The sequence below is a fragment of the Pseudopodoces humilis genome, chromosome 3 (genome assembly GCF_049639895.1).
Source record: "Pseudopodoces humilis isolate 2021_Gansu_Grassland_sample_001 chromosome 3, ASM4963989v1, whole genome shotgun sequence".
NCBI classification, from domain to species: domain Eukaryota; kingdom Metazoa; phylum Chordata; class Aves; order Passeriformes; family Paridae; genus Pseudopodoces; species Pseudopodoces humilis.
Window position 1 is genome coordinate 21811623 of NC_142202.1, and position 22118 is coordinate 21833740.

The window sequence follows — 22118 nt, forward strand, 5'->3', positions numbered from 1 at the left end:
AGCAAGCACTAGAAATGAAAGGTAAGAGTGTCTTTTAATGGTAGGTAGAAAGTTGGAAGAGTTGGCTGTCAGAAAGGTGTGGCTGAGTTGGGCAAGCCAGGCTGGGAAAGAGGAGTTCCTGAGCACTGGTGTATGCAGCTCCCTGATTTCTCAGGTACAAATGCCAGACGTGAGATTCACACCATGTTATAACTAGTGCAGCAGTCTTTGATTTGCACTCCTGTTAACATGCTCCATTTAAAAAATAATAGGGTTTGTTAGTATTAGGGTTAATAATAGAGTCAAAGGTCTGCTTACACCTGAAAGCAGCATCCTTGGAGATATTTAGGTACCACTCCTTTGTGTTTTGTACAGTTTCTTCTCCGGATTTTCAGGAATTTTTTTGTGCAGTTTCAGGGTCTGTCAGAGCTCCCCGCTTTAAAATAAATTTGCTTATGAGCAGGTTGCAACACAGTATAACCCCCCTCCCCCCCCCAAAAAAAAAAAAGTATAGCAAGATGTATTTCAAAATTAATTTTCCTAAATCCTTGGTGATATAGGTTTTTTTGGCAGTCAGGTATCTCGGATGATTATGTAAGGCTTATTTTAAACCAGAGCATGCACAAATACTGTGATTTGAGAGTACATGGAGGAAGCTGCACTAACACCTGCTTGCTCTAAAAGGAGGTCTGTAGAGACTGATGTTACTGTCAGATTTATTTTTTTTTCCTGGCCTGGGGTTTCTGGTGGGCTGTCTGTATTGTTCTCCCCACCCTGCCCTGAAAATGGTTGGATGTGAGTTTGGAGCTGGACTGAGGAATCCAGTGCTGCAGCAGCTCTCTCCACAAAAGCAGAAGGTAGGAAATCAGCACAGCAGAGTACTGCAGGAGTCTTCCCTTAATGAAGTGCAAACCATTATCCACTGAAAGAACAGCTTTAAATACAGCTAAATATTGAATAAATTATTTTGAAACACTTTACTGTAAATAATAAGAAAATGTGCCCATATTCATCTGGCACTTTTTAATTGCAATTAATGATCTTTGTTGCTTACTCACTTAGGCAATTTAACTTTGGCAATTTACTTGTCTTTATCCATTCTTGCTTTACATCTGGGAAAATAATAACTTGAATGACTTGGATTCAAAATCTATTTCTAAATGAATACTTCTGTTGATTTAATATTAATTTCATATTGGCTCTTCTCTGATTCATTGCTACTTTTAAAATGAAGCACTCTGTAGTTAGTGATTTTCTTAAGAGAGACTTGACAAGCACTCCGTCATGATGCTGGCAAGCCTGCAGCCTCCAGTTCTCATTCCATGTGTCTGTCAGGGGTTTAAAATACTGAATTTCCAGAAGGTAACACTGAATGTTTCAGCTTGACCTATGCAACTTGCCCTGGGTCAAGTTTAGGAATAGCATGTTGCGTGCTGCTAAGAACTCAAAATCTAAATTTTAGGAAATGCTGTCTAGCTCTGTTGGAGTAGTGCATTTGTAACAAAGCAGTGTGACTCCACTGATCAGCAGACACCAAGAAAACACTGTCTGCTTGTTAAAATAATTGATACATGTGATAGCATTGCTGCAGTTTTCTTTTCAAGCTTAAATGAAATGCAAATTAAATGAAATTAAAAGCAGGTAGAAACTCGCAAGCCAGTCCTTGCATGTACATTCTAGCTGGAGTTAGTAACTGTGGCTCAGAGTGACTGCAGCAGATTTCTTCACGTGTGTGGTAGATCTTCCATAAAATTAGTGTGGCCACTCCGGGCAAGGCCCAGACACATCTGTCTAGCCCAACATCTTGTCCATGACTCCAGGTGGATTACAGAGGAAGAATGTGAACACAGAAAACAAGCATCATACTTGTCCCACATATTCTCCAAGCTTCTGACTTGTGTGGTGGGTTTCCCAAGTCAGGTAGGGGTTTTTGCCTGGTTAGTTAACCCTTCATGTACTTACTCAGTTTTCTCTTCATCCCAGTTCTTGGTGTCCTTGACATCCTTTAGAAAGAGATAGGGTTTTTCCCCCTCCCTCTGCACAAAGAATCATTTTTCTGTTTGCTATGAAAACTTTTCCTCTTGGCTGAATTTTTAGTGTCTGTTCTTGTATTGGGAAAGATGGTGAACAGTCAATCGTGTACATGTTCTTGATGCTGACAGTGCTCTTGTCAACCTCTGTTACATTTCTTTTTTAGCTTTCTCAGCTGCAGGCTTGTATTGTACTGTACTTTGTACTCAAAGCTAACATTTCTTACATGCTCGTGCCCATGGGTGCCTGTTTCTGATAGTCAGCTTCTTAAATCCTTTGAGATACTGCCTGATGTGGTGTGAGTATATTGTTGTACTGGTGTCTCAAGCAGTAAGTGAGCATTCTCTGCCGGCCTGGGCATAACGTGACCTCAAACACAAGACAGATCCAGAAGAGAGCGAAAATTGACAGGCTAAACTCAGAGTGCCATCTTGGCAGTGTGCCCTTCCTTCTTGGTTTGCTCTACAGATCTGCTCTCCCTCTTAGCAAACCTGTGAAGACAGGCCAGAGAGAGGTCATGGCTAGGTTGATTTATGACCTGGACCGTTGCTGATTGTAACCTCTATTCAGATTTTATAAAGAGTCGCGTAATTTTCTGAGTTGGAAGGGACCCACAGATTGATTCTCTTGACTCATCTTAATAGCAAGTGTTTTCACCTCCTTTGATTCTTTTTTCAGTTTCTAAGTGAGCTGAGCAGCATATGAACATGTATTGGTGTCAGCCTCTCCTGGAACCTTGTGGGTGCAGTATCTTCCCTAGTGTGAAAACTGACCACCTTCTGTTCCTTGCTTTCTTACCCTGAGTACACCCTGAAAGTGGTGGTTTTTCTCTTCTTCCTGCAACTCACGTTTTTAAGAACCTTTGAGGGATCTGCATGGCTGCTGCTCCATCAGTGGTCTTTTAGAAAGGCCCAGGTGTAAATGTGCTTGAAGTGCAGACCAAGAAGCTTGGATGTTTATTTTGGGATTTTTCCTTTTGGTAAATGGGGAGAAGCACCTGATCTTCAAGCCAAGATATCCTGTGACTGTACTCAAACCTGGTGAATGAACTTGTTCTATTCTGTGTCCCATGGTATCTAAGAAAACAGAAATAACGGTTAAATAAAATCTAGGTCTAGCTGAAATTTCTAAGAATATTTCTGTGCTCTGTAATGAAATCTGGATTTGTTTTTTGATTGTCTTATTTGTGCCTCGTACATCATGAAGTAATATAAAAATGGAATAACTCTCAAATAAGTGACATGGAATTTTCTTTTTGTTCCTAGAGAGCAAATCCAAAGGCCTCCAGTGGGTGATAGATACAACCATTGCATATCCCAAAGCTGAACCTATAGACATCCAAACCTGGATTCTTGGCTACCGACAGCCAACAGTGACACATGTACATTACAGGTAGGAAATAAACCTCCTCCTCCTACACTGAGCTCAAGTATTCACAAATCATTGTCATTCCAGGAAAGAGGAAATCAGTAGCAGTGGGAGTGGGTTTTTTATGTCTCTCACAGGTGGGCAACTCGTATTATTTAAGCACAATACATCTTTTTTTAAAAAGTTCAGCGGCTATCCTGTATCTTAGGACAGACATTTAAGTTTTGGATTCATGTCCTGTGGTTGAATGGGGTTGTGGGGAATATATCTGAAGACTATCACGTTAATCTTAAGGTGCTGGTAAACCCAACTTGAATTTTTAAAATTTTGGTTTTTAGTAATGTCAACTAATTGAAAATCGCTGTTTTTAAATAAAAAGATTTCCTAATCAAATATTATATTTAACTTTCTGACAAAGAAATGCCAGCTTTTTCACTCAAAGAATACTTTAAGTAGTTGAGCAAAACAACTGGAAAAACCAGGTGGAAAAAGTTGCAACTCTCATTGACAGCTAGAATGGGAGATTGTTAAAACTTTTCTCCTCAGCAGTTCTTTGTCTCAAGACTAAACTGATGGAGAGAGAAGTTGCATTTTGCTTTTAGTTTACAGTGAATTGCAAATTTGAAATCTCCAGGAGTTTTTAATGCTTTTCCTATACTAAATAAGTTGTTGCATTTTATCCCAAAATCACATTATTTTGTCTTACTCCCTCTTGATGATTTGGAGAGCTTTTAGACTTTTACAGAAAGCTTTCAAGTATTGTTGTGTGGATCCCCTGGGTGGCAGTTGAAGTGGGAATGACCTTCTCCATCATCACTGCTGTGTCAGTGTTGTGTGCTGCAGAGTACAGGCTGCTTGCGGGAGCTCCTTTTCACAGCCTTGTTTAAATCTGTCCTTACTTTTTATAGAAAGCTGCCTTCCAAGTTTCCCTGAAGGTGAACACCCTAATTTATGTAAGATAGCATTAGATCTATTGTACTTTATTTAGGTCACCTTAGTACTCTCTCAGACCTCTGGGATAATTGCAAGTTGAATGTATTTAGCGTTCTTCTGAAAAGTATTTCCAAAAATACTTCCTTTATAAACAACAGTAAGTTAATGTAAGTTGAATTAATTTCCTGCTTCTAAATGTATATCCAGACCTATTTTTGATCACAAGCATAAATACAATGCAACCTTTTTTGCATTGTACTTGAATGTATAAGTTCTTGTAGTACTAAAATTCTGAGAAAAATATTTGAAATTATTTATTTTTGGGTGTTAAGTTTGTTATTTTCTTCCAGAGGGCATAAGTCACTGGTTTAGACAGGGGCAAGCTGCTCTATTTGACTGCTTTTTGTATGTTCTTAATAACCTGAATTTATCATGGCTGACTCTGTAAAAACAGTTGAAGTGTGTCCCAAATGGAAAGTCATGCAGCAACTGGGCCTGGCCAGGCACAGGGTGTGATGGCTCTGAAATGAGACCAGAGTGTCTTGGGTTTGGGTGGAGCTCAGCCTGACTTCCAGTCCTGGTAGTTCATGAGGCACATGGCTCCTGCACTGTGAGGTGGGTGCAGGTTGGCACATGGATGTCCTCTGAATTTTTCTTTCAATGTACATCAAGTCTGTCTGCATTGGTATTATATCTCACTTTTCCTGAATTTAGTGCATTAAAATCTTGCTCATTTTTTTGTAATTTGGAATGTCTTCGGAGATAACATTTGAAATAAATTGTCAGGGTAATTTTTAAGTAACTGGGAAGAGAGCACAATAGTTTCTCATGTAGTTTCTTTTAACTGAGTTATAGGGGGAAAAAAAGCATCCCTTTGGAAAAAGCAAAGAATAGTTTTGTCCAGATGCCATCTGTGCTGTATGAAAGAAGAATCAGGATTTAAACATGTTTATTCCCTTCTGGAGTAGTCCAGAGCAAGGTATTGATGATGTATGACAGCAGTGGGGGAAAAAAGGAACATTTTCTGTGCCACTCAAAGTGGAGCAGAAGAGTCTGCAGAGCTGCTTTTGTTCTGGGGGCTCAGTCAGTCCCTTCTGCTGTGCCCCTTGATCACCACCTGTCTCTTTCTGCCTTACAGACTTTCAGATCTGGTGATTTCCTTTTCTCATAGCCTGAGCCTTTGCTGCAGGATTATTTCTTTTTCATCCTGCTCAGGAAACAACAGAAGAGAACACAGCAAGGAGCCTTACGTTATCATTTCTAGGAGCTTTCCTAGCTGGTGGAAATGGCAGAGAAGGCTTGGTTTAATCCAGTTCTTTTTTTTTTTTTTTTTTGAAAGCTCAGTTTTGATTATGAGTTGAACCTTGCTTTTCAAACTTCAATTTTCAGTACAAATGACACAATTTTCAGAAGTTCATAATTAGGCTAAGCTGTGGCCTGATTTTCCTCAGAATGTAAAAAAAAACTTCCCTAGAAAAAAGAACAATTACCAGGTTTGAATCTAAAAACACAAGGTGTGACATCTGCACCCATCTATTGAATATTGAATATTTTTGACCCTGACTGACTTTTCTCAGAACTTACTGGAAAGTGCTGCAAAACTCAGTTTTCTCTCTGAAATATAATACTTGAGAAAAATATCTAATTAACTTCTTCCAGGCCAAATGGCACTGGGATTTTTGTGAGAGATGTCAATCCATCTGGTGCAAGGCATGTCAAACTAGAGGCATCACTATAAGACCTGCCTTGTAACGAGTCTGTTGGAAAGGTTTGTTTGCTCTTCTCAAATGGTTTAGGTTTATGATTGGGTCATTGTGTGGTGTGTGTTGACTGTAAATCCAGACTTGCAACACTTCCACTCTGCAGAAATAAGCTGAATGGTTTGGTGTCAGTGTAGCAAGGCCGCAGACTGGCCGCTCTTCTCAGCTCCCACCATTTCTGCGCTATGACTTGAGTTTGGGATTTATTTCTTTTCTTTTCACACCAGGCGCTTGCTTAGTCTGATTGGCTTAGTGTTTCTTAACTGATCACCGAGTTTCTTCAGCAGTAATTTCTCAAGTTGCTGCAGTTCTGTTAGCAAAACATGAGACTTGCAAATATAAAACACCCTGGCTATGAAGTTGGCTCTGTGCTTAGCGTCCCCTCAGTCAGGAATGGTGTGAGGCTGGGTTTTTTTGCCTTAGCTTCCTTGCAGGGTGATGTCCTTGGATGCTCACATCCCACTTCTGGGCTGTGTGACAGTGACTGTGGTGCAGCAGCCCTGATGTCAGAGCCAGCCCGAGTCAGCTGTGACGCAGGGGTGGCTGTGCATGGAAGTGCCACACAGGCTGCTCCCAGCTCTGTAATCTTTCTTCCCCATACCAGCTTTTGTGCTGTGCCACTGCTGAAACAAGCTTTCAGCTGCTGAGGAACTTCTATTTTTGTGTCTGCATTGATACAGATTTATTGAAATAAGCCAGGCTGTGAGCTATAAACAAGGTGAAATGCATTGTGGTTGCTGAATGAATGTTGCAGAAGGGCATCCCGTTTGGCAGTGTATTTTAATGCACTTTTTTACGCAAGTAGCTTATTTTTGGTCATGCCTGACATCTACCAACAGCCTCCACTGTCCTAGATTTATTTAGAGCCATTGAAGCAGCAAATAATGTCATGACTGATGTGGAGTAGCAAGTAATACAGAACTTCAATTCAGGGTAGGACAGCTGATAAAAGGCAGCTAGTACTTAAAGGGGTAGCCATGAACTTCAGAATTTAAATGCAGAATCAGAGGTTGTTTCTCCAATAAGGATGACTTAAAAGAGATAGACGTTTCTAAATATGCCATATTTCTGAAAATCCTTTGATATCTTCTGAGAAACAGCCAATCAGTACCTATTTCTCCATAATTCTCACATATGCCAGCATGTCTTTGGCAGTTACATCTCCTGATTTTTCAAATCCTTTCTTCTTTCCTGGACTGTTATTTATTCTACTATAATCTGTTTTGGGATGTGGACACAAATCTGTGTAGTGGTTTAAGAAGTTGCTGTCCCTCAGTCAGGTACTCGAAGTACCCTGCAGCTGTTGTCACCTCGCAGCTGCCAGTAGGCATCTCCAGCTGGAGGATAATGCTTCATTACTGGAAAAAGATTCTTCACAGATTCCCACTGAAGTGCGTCTTTGTTTCCACCACCCCTTTTCACTTCCCTGGGTGCAGCATGTGCTGCCACTGCTTTTAGTCCCTTCCCCACTTTCCCTGAGGAGAGAGAATCAGCTGTACCTGTGATGAGAAGCAAAAAAAGGTATTATGCTTGAATTTTCTGGTCAAGTTCTTATCCAGTCCTGTTAAATTCCTTGTTTGCCAGACGAGGAGCAAAGGTGCTCCTATTACAGTGCAATGTGAGGTTAGTTTTGCCCAAAAGCTAGAAACATTCACGCGCCCAAGAGACTCCAGGAGCTTCAGATGTTACATATTGACCTTATTCCTTGTCTTGGCAGTTCTGTTTGATGCTGTTTTATTTTCCTGAGAAGAGCAAACTGTTTGCTTCTAATGGCATTCCCGATGCTGCATACTCAGAGGTGGAGTAGAGCCAAGGTGATGCTCATGCCTTGACCACATGGACACCTGTTTGCATATCTCAGTGAAAATAAGGAACTGTTTTCTGCATCTTTTAACACTGGACTTGGGAGACGCCAGTATATGGTGGTCGGGGGTGACCCTGCTCCCATCAGAGCAGGGGCTCCCTGCTTTTGTCTTAGATTATCTGTGTTTTATAACAGCAGACTTGCTCGCTTGCCTTCCTGAACCCAGTCTCCTTCAAGAGAGTGTTCTTAGAAAAATGGCAGCTGAGGCATCTGATGGGCAGAGAACCATGGCATTAGCAGTATGTTTAGTTTAAATATAATGGGGTTTAGCTTTGCCTTATTGAGTACAGAAAGGGCTTCTTTCCAGAGTTTGGGGTTGGTTTTTTTTTAATATTTAATCTCTAATTTAGATCAGTCATTAGTAAGAATGTTCTGCTGGTAAAAATAACTCTGGATAATCTAAAAATACATTTGAAAATGCTTCTAAATACACTGGCACTTAACCATTGCTAAGTTGTGGCAGCCAGTGTAGCATTATTGGCAAACCAGTTGTTTTTCCCTCTGTTAATATTTGTTCAAACTGGGTGTAGCAGTGATTGCTTCTCAGACTTCTAAGAAGCAGAGTTTATACCCAGAGTTTGTATTATATTCCAGCAGCGTTATTGATCCACACAAGAACCTGGATGGATTCAAGCAGGGAAGTGGTATACAGCATTCCATTAGTCTCTCACAGTGGTGGTATCACCTCTGCATCATCACTTCACTGCTCCATTAAAGTACCAGCTCAAAAAATGTTTCTAACAGGTATCTGGCAAAATCCTGTGATGTTTTCAGACTAGGAGGAATGTTCTTGACAAAATAGAGCTGTTACGCATTAGGTCAAGAAAAAGTGAAGGTAGAGGTGAGGAATATCTTGCAGTCTACAATGGAGACTGCATGTGAATCCAGGTAACCCTACACTTCTGTCCTGAGGCAACACACGTTCTCTTAGTTCTGAACCTTCTTAAAACCTGCGTAAGCAAGCATCTGTCCTTCAAAAATACTCTGTGAAACACAATATTCAGTTGCTGAGCCTTTTATCTCTTCACAGCAGATAGGCAGAAGAGAATAAAAATAGTGCTTGGCAGCTCGGTTGTGTTTGGGGACGCAGAGTAAGTCTTTCTTAGTGTTCTACCTTCAACAAAATGGTCCTTGCTCTATGGGTGTGTTTTTTACTTGCTGCTACGTGGTTTAATTTTAACCAGCTGTACAGCATCTGGGCTTCAAGATAAAATAGTTCTTAATTGTTTGTCTTTGTTCTTAATATGCAGACTGAAAACTTGAGCTGCTTACTGAAGCACCATTTCATAACATTTGTCTTTGGCCAAAGACTTTCCTTCAAACTCTGTTTTATCCAAGAGAACAGCTGCTAATTTCTGGTTACCAAAACTGGCTTTACTGGAGCATAGAGAACTCCACAGTGTGAGAAAGATGTAGGTAGAATTACTCCAAAGGCTACAGAGATAGCGGAGTTCATGTTGATACTATAGAGTGTAAATAAAGTTGTTAATCTCCTTATATAGAAGATATATTGTCTCTGTATGCCAAAGCACCATGATTTGTAATTCACTCATTTAGAGCAATGCTTTGCTGCTTGACTCCCCCACTTACAGCTTATTTTTCCATACATCAGACTGAAAGGAGGAAGGACAAGTGACAAATGAACAAAAGTGGCAAGGATGTTGAAAACTGTAACAGCAACAAAAGCATTCTTCAGAAATGCCTTATTTCCTTATTCTGACATTCACATATCTGTCCAGAGACTGCTCAGGTGATTGTGGTGTTACTTTCAATTCTTTGCACTATGATCAGTTAAGACTGTGTTGAAAATGAAATGAAAATCCAGTAATGAAAATAGAAGAATGATGTAAATGAGAGGCTAAGCGGGAGCTCACCTGGATAGAGAAACCTACAGTACAGGCCCTGCATTTCAGAGTGCGAAGTTTTCAGGTTAGCCTGATACACAAATCTCTTCTGCATTGGCCTGCCAGTACAACACAGTGGATGTGTAATTTCTTGTGTATATCCAAAGGCACTGAGGGTCTGCTAAGGAGGTTTCACAGTTACTGCAAGATTGGAAATTCTATTTTGAAAATAATCCAGTGAGGTATGGTGGGTTATTTGGGAGTTTCAGGGTGTGTGTACCACAGTGAATTCTGCCCTGGGGTGTCTGGTTTTTTAAGCAGAGCTGATATTCAGCGTAGAAGTACCAAAGTACTAGCAGTTCTTCCATTGGTGTTTTTAGAACAGAGCAGCAATATTTGAGTACAGGGTCAGTTTTCAGTATAAAATGTGCCTTAGAAATCTCACACAAAGCTGCCAGCATCCTTTGAAAAGCACAGAGGGCTTGTTTTCTGGGATGTGGAAGAGCTATTGGTGCTTAGTGATGTCATTATATGGCTTCTGCCTGCTGAATTGTTTCTTCAAAGCTGTGAATGAACTTTCTTATTTTTTTATTTCTTTCATTCTTCCTTGGTTTGTATTCTTTTTAGGGATAGTAATATACAGTGTGATGGTATTCTATTTAAAAGAAAACAAACCAGCACCTTAGTAGCTTTTATCAGAAGTGGAGACTGATGTCAGTGTCTTTTGTGTGGTTCTGGATGGCAGCCTGGAGTTTCCCACTCTTGTATCCTTAGTGCCTCTGTGATCTGTGAGTTGGAGAGAGTGCACATCACACAGTTGGATTTATACAAAAGTTCTGTTCTCTGTTTTGTGGTGAGCTGGGGCAGAAGAGTTTTGTTCTCCACATGGAGAATACATTTGCTAGGTTTAATTTGTGTTTGTTTCTTTGATAGGATTTTTCCAGTGAAAGATGTACCTACAGAGCCTGAAGCTCTCACAAACTGGCTATATCAACGATTCATTGAAAAGGAGGACCTCTTGACACATTTCTATGAAACAGGTAGAATGATACCTAGCAAAGAGAACTGTGCTTTGGTAGTGACTTCCTTACAAGGATCTCAAAATGGTTTCAGAATGTGTAAGCATTCTTCACATGGGTACAGGAGATACAATTTCTGCTGTTACTACTGCTTTTTATGTGGCAAGAAGTATGATTAAAGAATTACCTAGAAAAGGTAAATTACCTGGGCAACATTAGAATAAGGATAATGTTTCAAAGCAGTCAAAACAGTAACAGTATGGGATTTCATGGCAAAGATCCATGACTGAAAGTATGATTGGAAGGACCTGTGAGAATTACATGGCACACAGTCTCTGGAGCTGTGATGTGCAGCCCAGTGCATCACAGTTGATGGGATCAAGTGTTCAGTGTCTCAGATAAGCTGAGTTTAGTATTCCTGGGTGACTTAAAAGAAGCTTTTACTGTGAGATGATTTATTGCAAAGGCTGCTTTAATTTAGTTTTGAGTGCTTAATTTATCAATCCAAGTGCTTAAAGAGATTAATAGAATTCTTTAACAACCCAGAGTTTTGTTTTCTGAAATGTTGCTGTCACTCAGCCATCATTGATGGCAAAGTTCAGACTCTGCTGTATAAATCACATCCAAATACATGTATTGGATTTTATTAGACAATTAACTTCATGAATATCTTCAAAAACACAAATGTAGCAAATAGACTGTAAGGAATTCTTGGTTTCGTGACATTATTTTATGCTATTGAAATAAGTCATACCCAGTAAATCTAACTAGTCCAGAATTTATGAGCGTATAATTAATATAATCAGATTTATTCATTAATATGAACTTTCAAAATAGCATAATTGGTAATAATTTTCCAGTGCAATCAGTATGAATTAATAAAGACATGTTTTAAATGTAAATGCTGTGACATAGGACTTTATTAGGCATAAATAAGCATAATTTAAAGTTACTGCCATTTATACTTTTTGAGAACTTGCTTGCATTGCTTTAGTTGGCCTACTGAAAAAGGTTACAGTTTTTGGCAACCCCTTGGAAAGGTCCTGAGGTTGACTGTGAGGGGAATCCCTGAGGGTCCTCAAGAGCCAGCTTTGTACTCACCTGGTACATGGTCATAAGTGTGTGTGGTTTTAAGACTTAGGGCTGTTTCTATTATTATTATTCTATTATTATTATTATTGTTATTGTTATTATTATTATTATAGTTGTTATTACTGTTACCATTATTATCATTATTTTACAATACACACTGCTTAGGAATTTCTCTTAATAAAGCTTATTTCATGAAGCTGGAGTAAAATTTAATGCTCCATGGAACTTTAAAAGTTTGCATTGACAGTATCACTGGTAAAAATACATTTTCTTGGCTTATTTTTATTTGTGAAGAGAAAGAAACAAAGCCCAGAGCACCTTTTTCCATTTTGCAGTATTCTTAAGTGTCAAGAACTTAAATCACCTGGGGGAAACCTGTAATATTAGATCTCTGGAAATCAGACCAAAACAAAAGTATGCCTTAAATTTGACATGAAATTATCCCGTAATTTTTTACAGGTGTATTTTACACATTTCATTTATAAAATTAAAACAATTTCAAGTTAAAAGCTGTAGGTAACAGACTCTTGTTTTAGGCAGATAGTGGAAAACTTATATTGGCAAGTTCTTGGCAATTCTGAACTCTGTAGCAAGATAACCTTGAAGCCCACAGTAACACAAGTTACTGATAAAATTACATTTATCAGGACAAAAACACTCGGGGACCAATTAAAGAAAAAACCCCAAACATATAAGCTAGGGGCAATTGGAAATGAGTGATGGTGTGCTGAAGTAATCGTGCTCCTCATTCCCAGTGCTCAGAAGCCGCGTAGTGTGAAGTGATGAAAAAAGTAAGGAATGCCATCCCTAATGCTATGGAAGCACTCTTTGTTCTACCAGATCTGAAAACTTATCTGGAAATCCTGGGTACAGGTCCATCATTCCTGTCAAGGAATACAAATTGAACTGGGGAGAGGGAGGGATAATGGGAGCTAAGATTAAGGGGAGGGTGGAGTCATTTCTGTGAAGGGCAACTAGAAGTACTTGGCTTGTCTCAGCTGGGAAAGGGAAGGGTCAAAGATGACTTGGGAGAGGGGGAAGAGACAGCTCTCTGTACTTAACAGAGAAAAAGGAAAGGTATTTAAGCCAGAGGTCATTGTTGGTACAAAAAAACAAACGGGCTATGGAAGAATAAAGCCAACATAGAGTAGACAGAAGGGTAGGTGTGAGTTTCTGGGGAATAATGATGTGGCAGATCTGCCCAAGTGTGAAATACCTATCAGGGAGATGTGGATGGGGCTTATCAAGGGTGTTTTTAGGCTTTTTCTTTGTTTGCTTTGGTTTTGCACTTTTTTTTTTTTAATTAAGAGCATTCATGCAGGAAGAAAAGCTTTGTCTCAGATGCTTGATTGCAGTTCTTCCAGTGATTGCAAATCTGAAGCACAGAGATAAGCTGCTGATGGTATCTAATTGCCCAAATTGTGTGGTTCCTAAGATTAAAAATTGACATTGCTTCATCTTTACTCTCAATCATTGATTTCATGTTCTTCTGTGAGAAGTTGAGGCTTCATAATGCTGCAACAAGTACATCATCTTGTCTGGTGTATTCAGAATTTTATATCCCCTGTTCAGGATTAACAACAACAAAAGTGCTTCGTGTCATCAAGTCTTTGTGCATTTCAGTACAATGTAACACAGATGATTTAATATGCTGATGTAAATATATGCAAGTAGTTTGCTTATGATCATAAAGCTCTGATGTATTCAGGCACATTTAATTTAGTGTTGCAAATCAGAGAATGTCGAAGTACGGAAAAACCAAATTTTATTGTCAGTTGAATCTCTTCCAGTCTTCTCCAATTAAGCAAAGATTTCAGTAAAGAATTTCTGGAAAACTCCATGGCAAATTATGTTTCCTTAGTCAATATGACTGAGTGTTCAAACAATATGTGGAAACTGTTCTTTAAAGAAAGTGTGTGGGTGTGTATTTACATTTTCAAGAGGAACCTCAAGAATAGATGTTTGTTGCTTTTTCACAGTATATCACCACCAAACAGCTATGGAGTTTAATATGGAATCCATTAAATTCAATCCTGGAGATACTAATAAAACTTCAAAAGCACACAAAGCTTAGTTGACAGTTGAATATCTCTGCAAAAGTTGAGTACAGTACTAGCAGATTCTAAGGGATGCTTTCAGGCTTATGCTTAGAGTTTATAAGGAAATTAAAATTGTTCTTATTCATTAACATAAGAGGTTGTGTTTTGGTTTGGGTTTTTTTATTTTCTTGAAGGCTTCTGGAGAATCTTGCATAAATTTGACAGCATTAGAACACAGAGCAGTACCTGGCACTGGTGAGGCTGCACCTTGAGTGCTGTGTCTGGTTCTGGCCCCACAGTTCAGTAAGGACGTTGAGATGCTTTGAGTGCATCCAGAGGAGGCAATGAGGCTGGTGAGGGGCTTGGAACACAAACCCTGTGAGGAACGACTGAGGGGGCTGGGGCTGTTTAGCCTAGAGAAAAGGAGACTCAGAGGTGACCTTATCACACTCTACAACTTCCTGAAAGGTGGCTGTAGTCAGGTGGGGTTTGGTCTCTTTCTCCAGGCAGCAACTGACAGAACGAGAGGATACGGTCTCAAGCTGCACCAAAGGAAATATAGGTTGGATATTAGGAAAAGGTTTTTTACAGAAAGGGTAATGAAGTATTGGAATGGTCAGTCCAGGGAGGTGGTGGAGTCACCATCCCTGGATGTGTTTAAAAACAGACTGGATGTGGCACTTGGTGCCATGGTTTAGTTGAGGTGTCAGGGCTGGATTGGACTCGATGATCTTGAGGGTCTCTTCCAACCTGGTCAGTCTGTGACTCTGTGATTCATTGCTGGGACATGCTGTGGTGGTAAAGAATTGTGCATTAAGGCTGTAATTCCTATGCAAAGTATTAAATGTGTTTTCTTTTCTCTTGCAGGAGCTTTTCCACCACCCCAGGGTCAGACAAAAGCGATTTCTCGGGAGATGACCCTCAGTAACCTGTGGCTGGTTGCCATACAATCATTTGCATTTTTGTCAGGAGGGATGTGGTACTGCCTTTTTCAGTATTTGTACCATTGCCTATTTTAAAAGTGGAATGGGACTTGAGGACACAATGGGAATCCAGGCTCTTGCAAATGAGTATCATGTTGTATGTGCAAATGTGAATATTCAAGAGTAAAGGAAAATACTGGATGGACTTTTACCTCTCTTTGGGGGAATTTTAAACTCCACTAAAAGTGAAGATCAGTAACATAGTGACCTGATGATGTATTATTTTAAGAATTGTCTGTATTTTTAAAAATGTATACTCTCACCCACACTTAAGCAATTTCAGCATTTGGACAAAAGGTGCAATCGTACAACCACCATAGAAGAATGTCTGTGACAAGAAAGCTTTGTCACCACAAATATTTCTTGGCATTGTAGTTAGAGCTCAGAAAATTCAGCAACTTGTCTCTTCAGTAGTGTGTACAGCATTGGTGTGGTAGAGATTCCTCATTTGCACAACGTGTACTTTATTGCAGCTCATTGTGCTGGAGTCAGAGATCCTCGACAGAGCTGGTGGAAGTGTCTTTGTGGCTACGCAGTCAGCAGTTGTTGTACCAGACACATTGATCTAAACCCAACACCCAAATAAGATCCGGTGTCAGGTCTGTCCTGTGACAAGACTGGTCCTCAAACAAGCATTGCAGCATCACAGTGTGATTAAAAGCTGTCCACGTGGGATGAATCAGCCCATCCCTGCTGTGGTCTTGCCATCAGCTCTCCCAAGTTCCATGTGCTACCAGTGTCTCGTGTTATAGGGAAACTTGGAAAATACAAACTCACTCAGTTAAATTCCCTTTTTGTTCAGAATGCAGCTCAACCCTCATCATCAGTTTTGAAAATGCACTTTCAAAGATGAAATGTCAGTGAAGGAAAGGCATAAAACTTAGGGAACAGAGGGAAGCTTTGTTTGTCATGCATTGGAAGGCAGAGCAATTCTAGCTGTTTCTGAAGGCCTGCTGGTGCTGCTGGTGATTTTTAGCCACCTTTGTATTTTGTATACTGCAGTCCAACCAAGGTGACCTTGGAGTGGTTTATAGAGGCCTTTTTCTCCCCGCTAGTTGCAACAGTGCTAAATATACTTGTGGGAGAGTTTAAATAATACAATGCCAACCATCTTAATGTTTTGCTAAGGAATAACAGAAGAAAAACTAGTTTCGTAAAAAGTAAAAATAGGTATAATTGCTATCCTAAATCTGTAGGAAGATGCTACTGAAAAAATAAGTATGGTAAATATTCTGAATAACTACATGGAGGGTAGTATTAATTAGCTCACCACTAAAATCTTACTGCTGAAATCATACTGGAAGAAGGATGGGTTGAACTGAAGGGCAGATGGGAACAGAAGACACTTTCAGATGTGTAGTGCAGGATCCTTTTGAAAGGATGTCTGTGATGTACAGCCTTGCTTCTGGCAGGTCTGGTTGGCATTGTGTTTATGTGATTATGCACAGATTTGCGAGAACTGTTCCTAAAATAAAACTAATCTCTCTAAATACAGGCAGGGTAGCCAGAACTTCAGATGTTGGCATATTGCCTTTTACAGAGTAATTTTGTTGAGAACAAAGTAAGCCCTCAGTAGTTTTGGCTCTGAGCTAGCAATATTGATTCCCCTTCTTGTCTCCCTCTGCTGCTACATGAATCACAGGAGGTGGTGTGCAGAATACAAAACCTTGCCAGTGTTCTCTTTCTGGGGGCAGGGGGAGCAAAGAGCATACCAAAACACAAGGCAGTGCCAATTTCCCTGGCTTTGTGGAAAAATACCTTGTCAAATATGCCATCCCTGCCCTTCTCCATGCAGCAGTGGTTGCTCAGTGGAGATGGATGCAAAATGACACACCACAGTAAGGTCCCCTGAAGTGTGTGTTCCCTCCCTGACTCCACAGGGGGCTGGAGACAAAGCACAGTGGTTGCCAATAGCTTCATGTTTGGGGCAAGATGCTGTTTAGAAATACCATCTCTGCACCTGAATTTTGGTGTAACCATTAAAAAGAGGTAGGTATGCTGTGATAAGGAGAGAGTATGTGGAGTGTTTGTTGTTTCATGTTGCTCTTGCTGAAGTTCAGCTGATGGAAAGAAAGTATTTAATCTGCCCTTTGACAGGGGCCTGTTGGGGCAGCCCAGCACTGTTGTATAAATGGTTATTTCTGCTGCCCATGGGACTGACCCTTAAAACTGCAGAAGGCAGGTGGCAAGCTACTCACTGCTGTCCTCCCCCATGTAGTTTGATCAGAACCACAGAGATGCCCAGAGTACAACTCATTTTACTTTGAGCTAGGACAGACTGGACTGATGCAAAAAGGGAAGTTTACATAAGCAGATTGCACAGCAGTTACTCACATCAGGAGACTGTTCTTTCTAGACCCTGTGAACTCCATGTAAGGGCATCTTGTTTTATCAAATGCAGTATTTTTATTTTCCCAGTGGGTTGCAGCCAACAGCAAATGTTCACGTGCTGCCTCAAGAAATTAGCACTGTGCAGTAATGTTTCAGACAAGCGTTAGATTGATCTGGTCCTGTTCATTTTCACTTTGTTCCTCTGTAGTTCTTAATCTTGCAAGATTGCTTGTTGTTTCCAAGCACTGGTTGTTGTTTCAGTAGGGTGAGGAAATAGTGTCAGGTCCCCGGTTTCTCTCCTGCTTGCACTGGGAAACATGAAGAGCAGCTGACACCGCGGCTCGCTGAGTTGCTGTGGGTGACACCAGAATGAAACTGTTGGAAAGCAACTCCAAAGGACCCTCCCAGCATGATCCTGGATGCTGCTTCATGAAAGAGAATAAATCAGATAAAATAAGTTCTGCTATGAAGGGGAAGATGTAAAATGGATACAATAAGTAGGAAATTCAGTGCTAAAAATATTGTGCTGGTCCAGACAGTCTGGAGCTTAGCAGGTGAATCTGTAAAACACTAATTCCTGTCAGCTGCACTTCGGTTCTACCTTCTGGCAGTTGGCTCCAGTTCTGGATGTAGTGGGCATTTTGCTGCACCGTTGCCTCCTCTGGAGTGTTCAAAATGTGTTTTGTTAGAAAGTGATGTTAATGAACTACACAGTTGATCACAAATTAGTATCACATTGAATTTATGTTAGGGGAAAAATAATGGAAAATGTGTAAAATGATCAAAAATTAAAAACAGAAAAAATTCTAACTGAAAGCTGTTGTACACAGAAGTGAGAACACAGTAATTTGAGTGCATTGCAAATAATAAGAATAAAGATGGTTCTCTGCTAGGGTTGCCCACAAAGCATCTTCATGTTTCTATGTTTAATTGTTCATAAAGAAGTTGTTACAGTTGAAGTTGTGTCAGTCCTCACGGTTTAGCTTTTCTGCTCTGTGAATCCCATGATGTGAAGAGCATCTGCCCATCCACACCGAGCAATTTCTTCAGTGCCCTGGGGTGAGTGCGCCATCATTTCAATCTCACTTGGTTCCATGTGTGGTTCTGTTGAGTTTTGCAACCATGGTGTCTCTTTTCCTTCTTTTCTCCACCCCCCCCCCTTTTTTTTTTTTTAAAGTTGCTGTCACATTGAAAAGTGAAATTTCAGTTTACCTTGCTTTCCTGAAAAATTAAAAGCTTCCCTCTCCCTCAGCGTTACAAATAAGGTGCATCTTCTTGCAGTAAAAATAAAGCTATCACTGCAGTACTGTTCATTGTTCACTTGGTTTGCAGATGATGTAACTTTTCTTTGTGTGACACTGCCATAAAGTGCTGTTAACTTTTTTCACCTGTTTGTACAAGATAATAACAGATACCGATCACTGTGTGTGACAGGGTTCAACTGCTCCGCTTTGCCTTGACGTAAATTTTGGGACCAAAGGTACCTAAAACTGGGATTTCCAAATCACGAGCCCAGGGTTGGATGCATTCTCTTGACAGTCAGCTGGAGATTTTGTGGTGATCTGATACAATCACACAAAATTATACATCTGGGGTTCTGTATTTTTTGGAAATAATGGAGCCATATGAAATAAAGGGTTATTTTGCAAAATTGCATATTTGATAGTTTTTACACTTCTTTTAAAAAAATACAAAGGAACAGTGGGAAGAGCAAAATGGAAACCGTACTCTGGTTTAAAATGTCTGCCTACATCAGAAATGCTTCTGAGCAACTACGTTTTCTGTAGGAGCTGTAGACTGCCTGGCTATAATAGAAGTCATTGGAAGGATTCTATGCATTTTAAAGTTAGGCCTTTTATTTTTTCATGAGATAATGAAGTAATTATTCACTGAACAACTGTCCTATTAAAATGAGTTAGTTCCTTATAATTACCCCACCATGGTGTTCATATTATGTGATGAACAGGATTTTTTTGGGTTTTTTTATACAAGTGTCTTCACCTCCAGTTTTCTCCTCTCTTACCTGTATTTTTGTTCCATGTGGTAAAATGGATGTGGAAGCCTGGAGTGACTGTCAGTGGTTTTGCAAAGGGCTAGTCATGTTTGGAATTATTTTGCTGAATTTATTTAATTGGGGTATTTTTTTAAAAAATCTTCCCAGCAGCCAAGATGTCTTTCAGAAATGTAGACAGATACCAGAAGCAGCATTTCTTTCTTTTCCCTGGGCTGGTTTGTAGTTTTTTGTGGGTTTTTTTTGGGTTAGGTGTTTTGGTTTTTTTCCTGTGGCAAAAATAGAGTTAAGTTTTTTTCAAGACTATTTCATATGCTTCTGATCCTTAATAGATGAGATTTTCTTTGATGGTTGTATTTATTGTGCTTATTACTAATGGATATACAACCTTTACTGTGCTTACCATAAACACAACAAATAGTAAAATAATGCTTTGGTTCACTCTACAGCCACAGTGTTCATTTGTGATAGATAACATTGTTTTTTAGGAAGAACACAGAGACAAATGTTTCAGTGCCAGAAGTGGCAAGAGGAGTGGAGCAATAGGGGAGAAGGGACAGCAGCTTCTGCAGCCCTCACTCGCTCCAGCACCTGCTAGAATCTGTGCCAGGGCCCAGGCTGCAGAGTTCCTCTGCAAGTCACTGTAGCAATGAGTCTTCCTAAAGTTTAAGAGCTGAGGGCATGCCAAGAGCAGAACCTGAGCTCTCTTGACCCTGGTTTGCCTCCTAGAAGGACGTGACTCCAGCCTTGTTGGGAGCAAGGCTGTCATCATTGTGAAATCCATACAGTTTTGAAGAGGGATCTGGTTTTATGCAACACCAGCTGGGCAGAGCAATGCTAGGTGGGACAGCCCCACTCATTTTGCAGCCCTGGCACCTCTCGCTGGCGATGGCTCTTGGCTCCTGCCACCTCTTGAGTTCACTGCTGGGGGCCCAGTTCTGCAACGTTTAATGAAGGGAAAAGGAACTCCTTGGAGCATTGTGAGACATCTTGCACAATTTCCAAAACAGCGCCATGGTTGTAGTGACGTCTACCTCTTTGTTTCCCTTCTGGGTTTTGTCTTGTTTTTCTGTGTGGTGTTTTTCAGTGAGGGGTGGGAGAATTGGGGAGCAGGAGGGAAAACTTGAAATCTGAATATTAAGACACTGGTGGGGGATCCAGTGCTTACCGGCCGTGTTGTCAAACTGAAAAAGCCATTGTTTTTAATTCCTGCCTAGTATGAAATATTTGTTTTTAAAAAATACTTCCTGCTGGAAAGAAAAATGTATTTTTAAAAAGAAAAACCATCCCTCTTGGCTATGAGAATGTCAGCTGTATGAGTTGTGGCCATATCATGACATGCTGATGAGACAAATAAATTTTTATCTCTCAGGACTCTATTGTATTTTTGCTGTTCTGGTAACTGTCAGCTTTTCTGAAAGGATGCTCTTCATTTTTAAAGACCACTAATTTCAGCTGAAACAGCAAATAAAAAAGATGTGTGAATATCATGGGTGCTTACTCTGGTTTACAAAAAAACCATTTTTGTCTTGATTTGACAAAAAAAAATCATCCTGTGAAAAATGATGAAAGGCTACAGGTAAAAAAACAGGCAGCTGAGGCGGTCAGGTGTTACGTGCTGCAATTACTTTGATCTCAAAGGCAAAGAAGATACATCCTGGAGGAGAAAAAAAGAGGTTTTCTTGTCAATACCTTTCTGTAACTAGAATCTGTTAATTTAAACTTCCCATATGTCCTTGAGCTGTCTGTGGAATAAGGAAGAAGTCTCTTAGGTTGGTTGTCCTTTATAATGCCAGTCTGATTTTGTACCAGGTTTGACTAAGACTTCTCCATGGGCTAGGAGCAGTGGTGCATCAGGAATTTCAGAGCAGCTAGTGCTGGGATCTGGTGCAGCTGAATAAAGGCTGCCAGTATTTTTGCTTAAAAATAATCATTGAGTTTGTTGTAAATGGCATTATTGTGTAAGTATTAAAGGCTGATAAGAACAGATAGATAGTGGATTAAAGGTGGCAAAGAGCTTGCTGGATGGTGACATGTGGATTTTTAAGTTTACCTTGGGAAATCGGAAGTTCTAAAAAAGTGGATGTTGTGAAAGTGATCAATAAGATCAAACTCTGGATCTATAAAAGGAGTGCGTAATAAGGTAACCTCAGTAGAGCTCTTCTGCGTAGCTTTGGGAAAAAGCAACACTGGTCTTACTCAAAACTGCAGGACTAAAACTGATGGCAAATGTGGCTCATTATTATATGCCACAATAGAGCTGTTTTTTATAATCTCACTTGAGAACCTGAAGGAGAAAAATTAAAAGATCAATTTATACTGAATTACTTTTGAAGAGGGAAGTTTTCATTAACAGTTGGCTAGTATAATTCTGCAGATCTGTTCAACTGTGTACAATATTTTCATAAATTATATTAAATAAACCACAATTTATTACTGATTTGTTACTAATGTGAACAAGTTGCTGAATGCTCCAAGTCACTTGTGCAGTGTATGTTTGATACTGAGCAAAAGGAAGGTCATCTCTCCATAAGGAATAGATGTGTCCCAGGAAGAGAAATTATCCCAAAAAACACAAGAGTTGAGATATTCTGGCAACTGAGAGCTGCATTGGCATTTCTGCTGTAAATAAATACATAGAAGTAAATAAAAGGGCAGATTTGACCCTTTGAACAGATAGACCAAGTAGGAGCAGAGGATAGCAGGATTTCCCTCTGCAACATTAGTGAGACCATATATTGAATATTGATTCAAACTGAGAAGGTAAGATGGAAGGGAAGAGCCTGGCAGAGTTTTCCCCTGAAGTGAAAGCTGTTGGGTTTTCTACTTCCTTTGTGCTTTTTGCAACACTGAAGATGCTTCTG

General features: G+C 40.0%; 1 protein-coding gene and 1 pseudogene across 1 annotated transcript in view; one reads left to right on the top strand and one right to left on the bottom strand.

Moving 5' to 3' along the window:
* The window catches only part of LPGAT1 (lysophosphatidylglycerol acyltransferase 1), a 61095-nt gene extending 40467 nt beyond the window's left edge, over positions 1 to 20628 (top strand). The window contains exons 6-8 of the mRNA XM_005523351.3: positions 3276 to 3402; positions 10713 to 10819; positions 14797 to 20628. Of these exons, the coding sequence (XP_005523408.2) occupies positions 3276 to 3402; positions 10713 to 10819; positions 14797 to 14948 (386 nt within the window). The 3' untranslated portion in view covers positions 14949 to 20628. The remainder of the gene's footprint in view (positions 1 to 3275; positions 3403 to 10712; positions 10820 to 14796) is intronic.
* LOC106628194 (uncharacterized) overlaps positions 19980 to 22118 on the bottom strand; it is a 30207-nt pseudogene continuing 28068 nt past the window's right edge.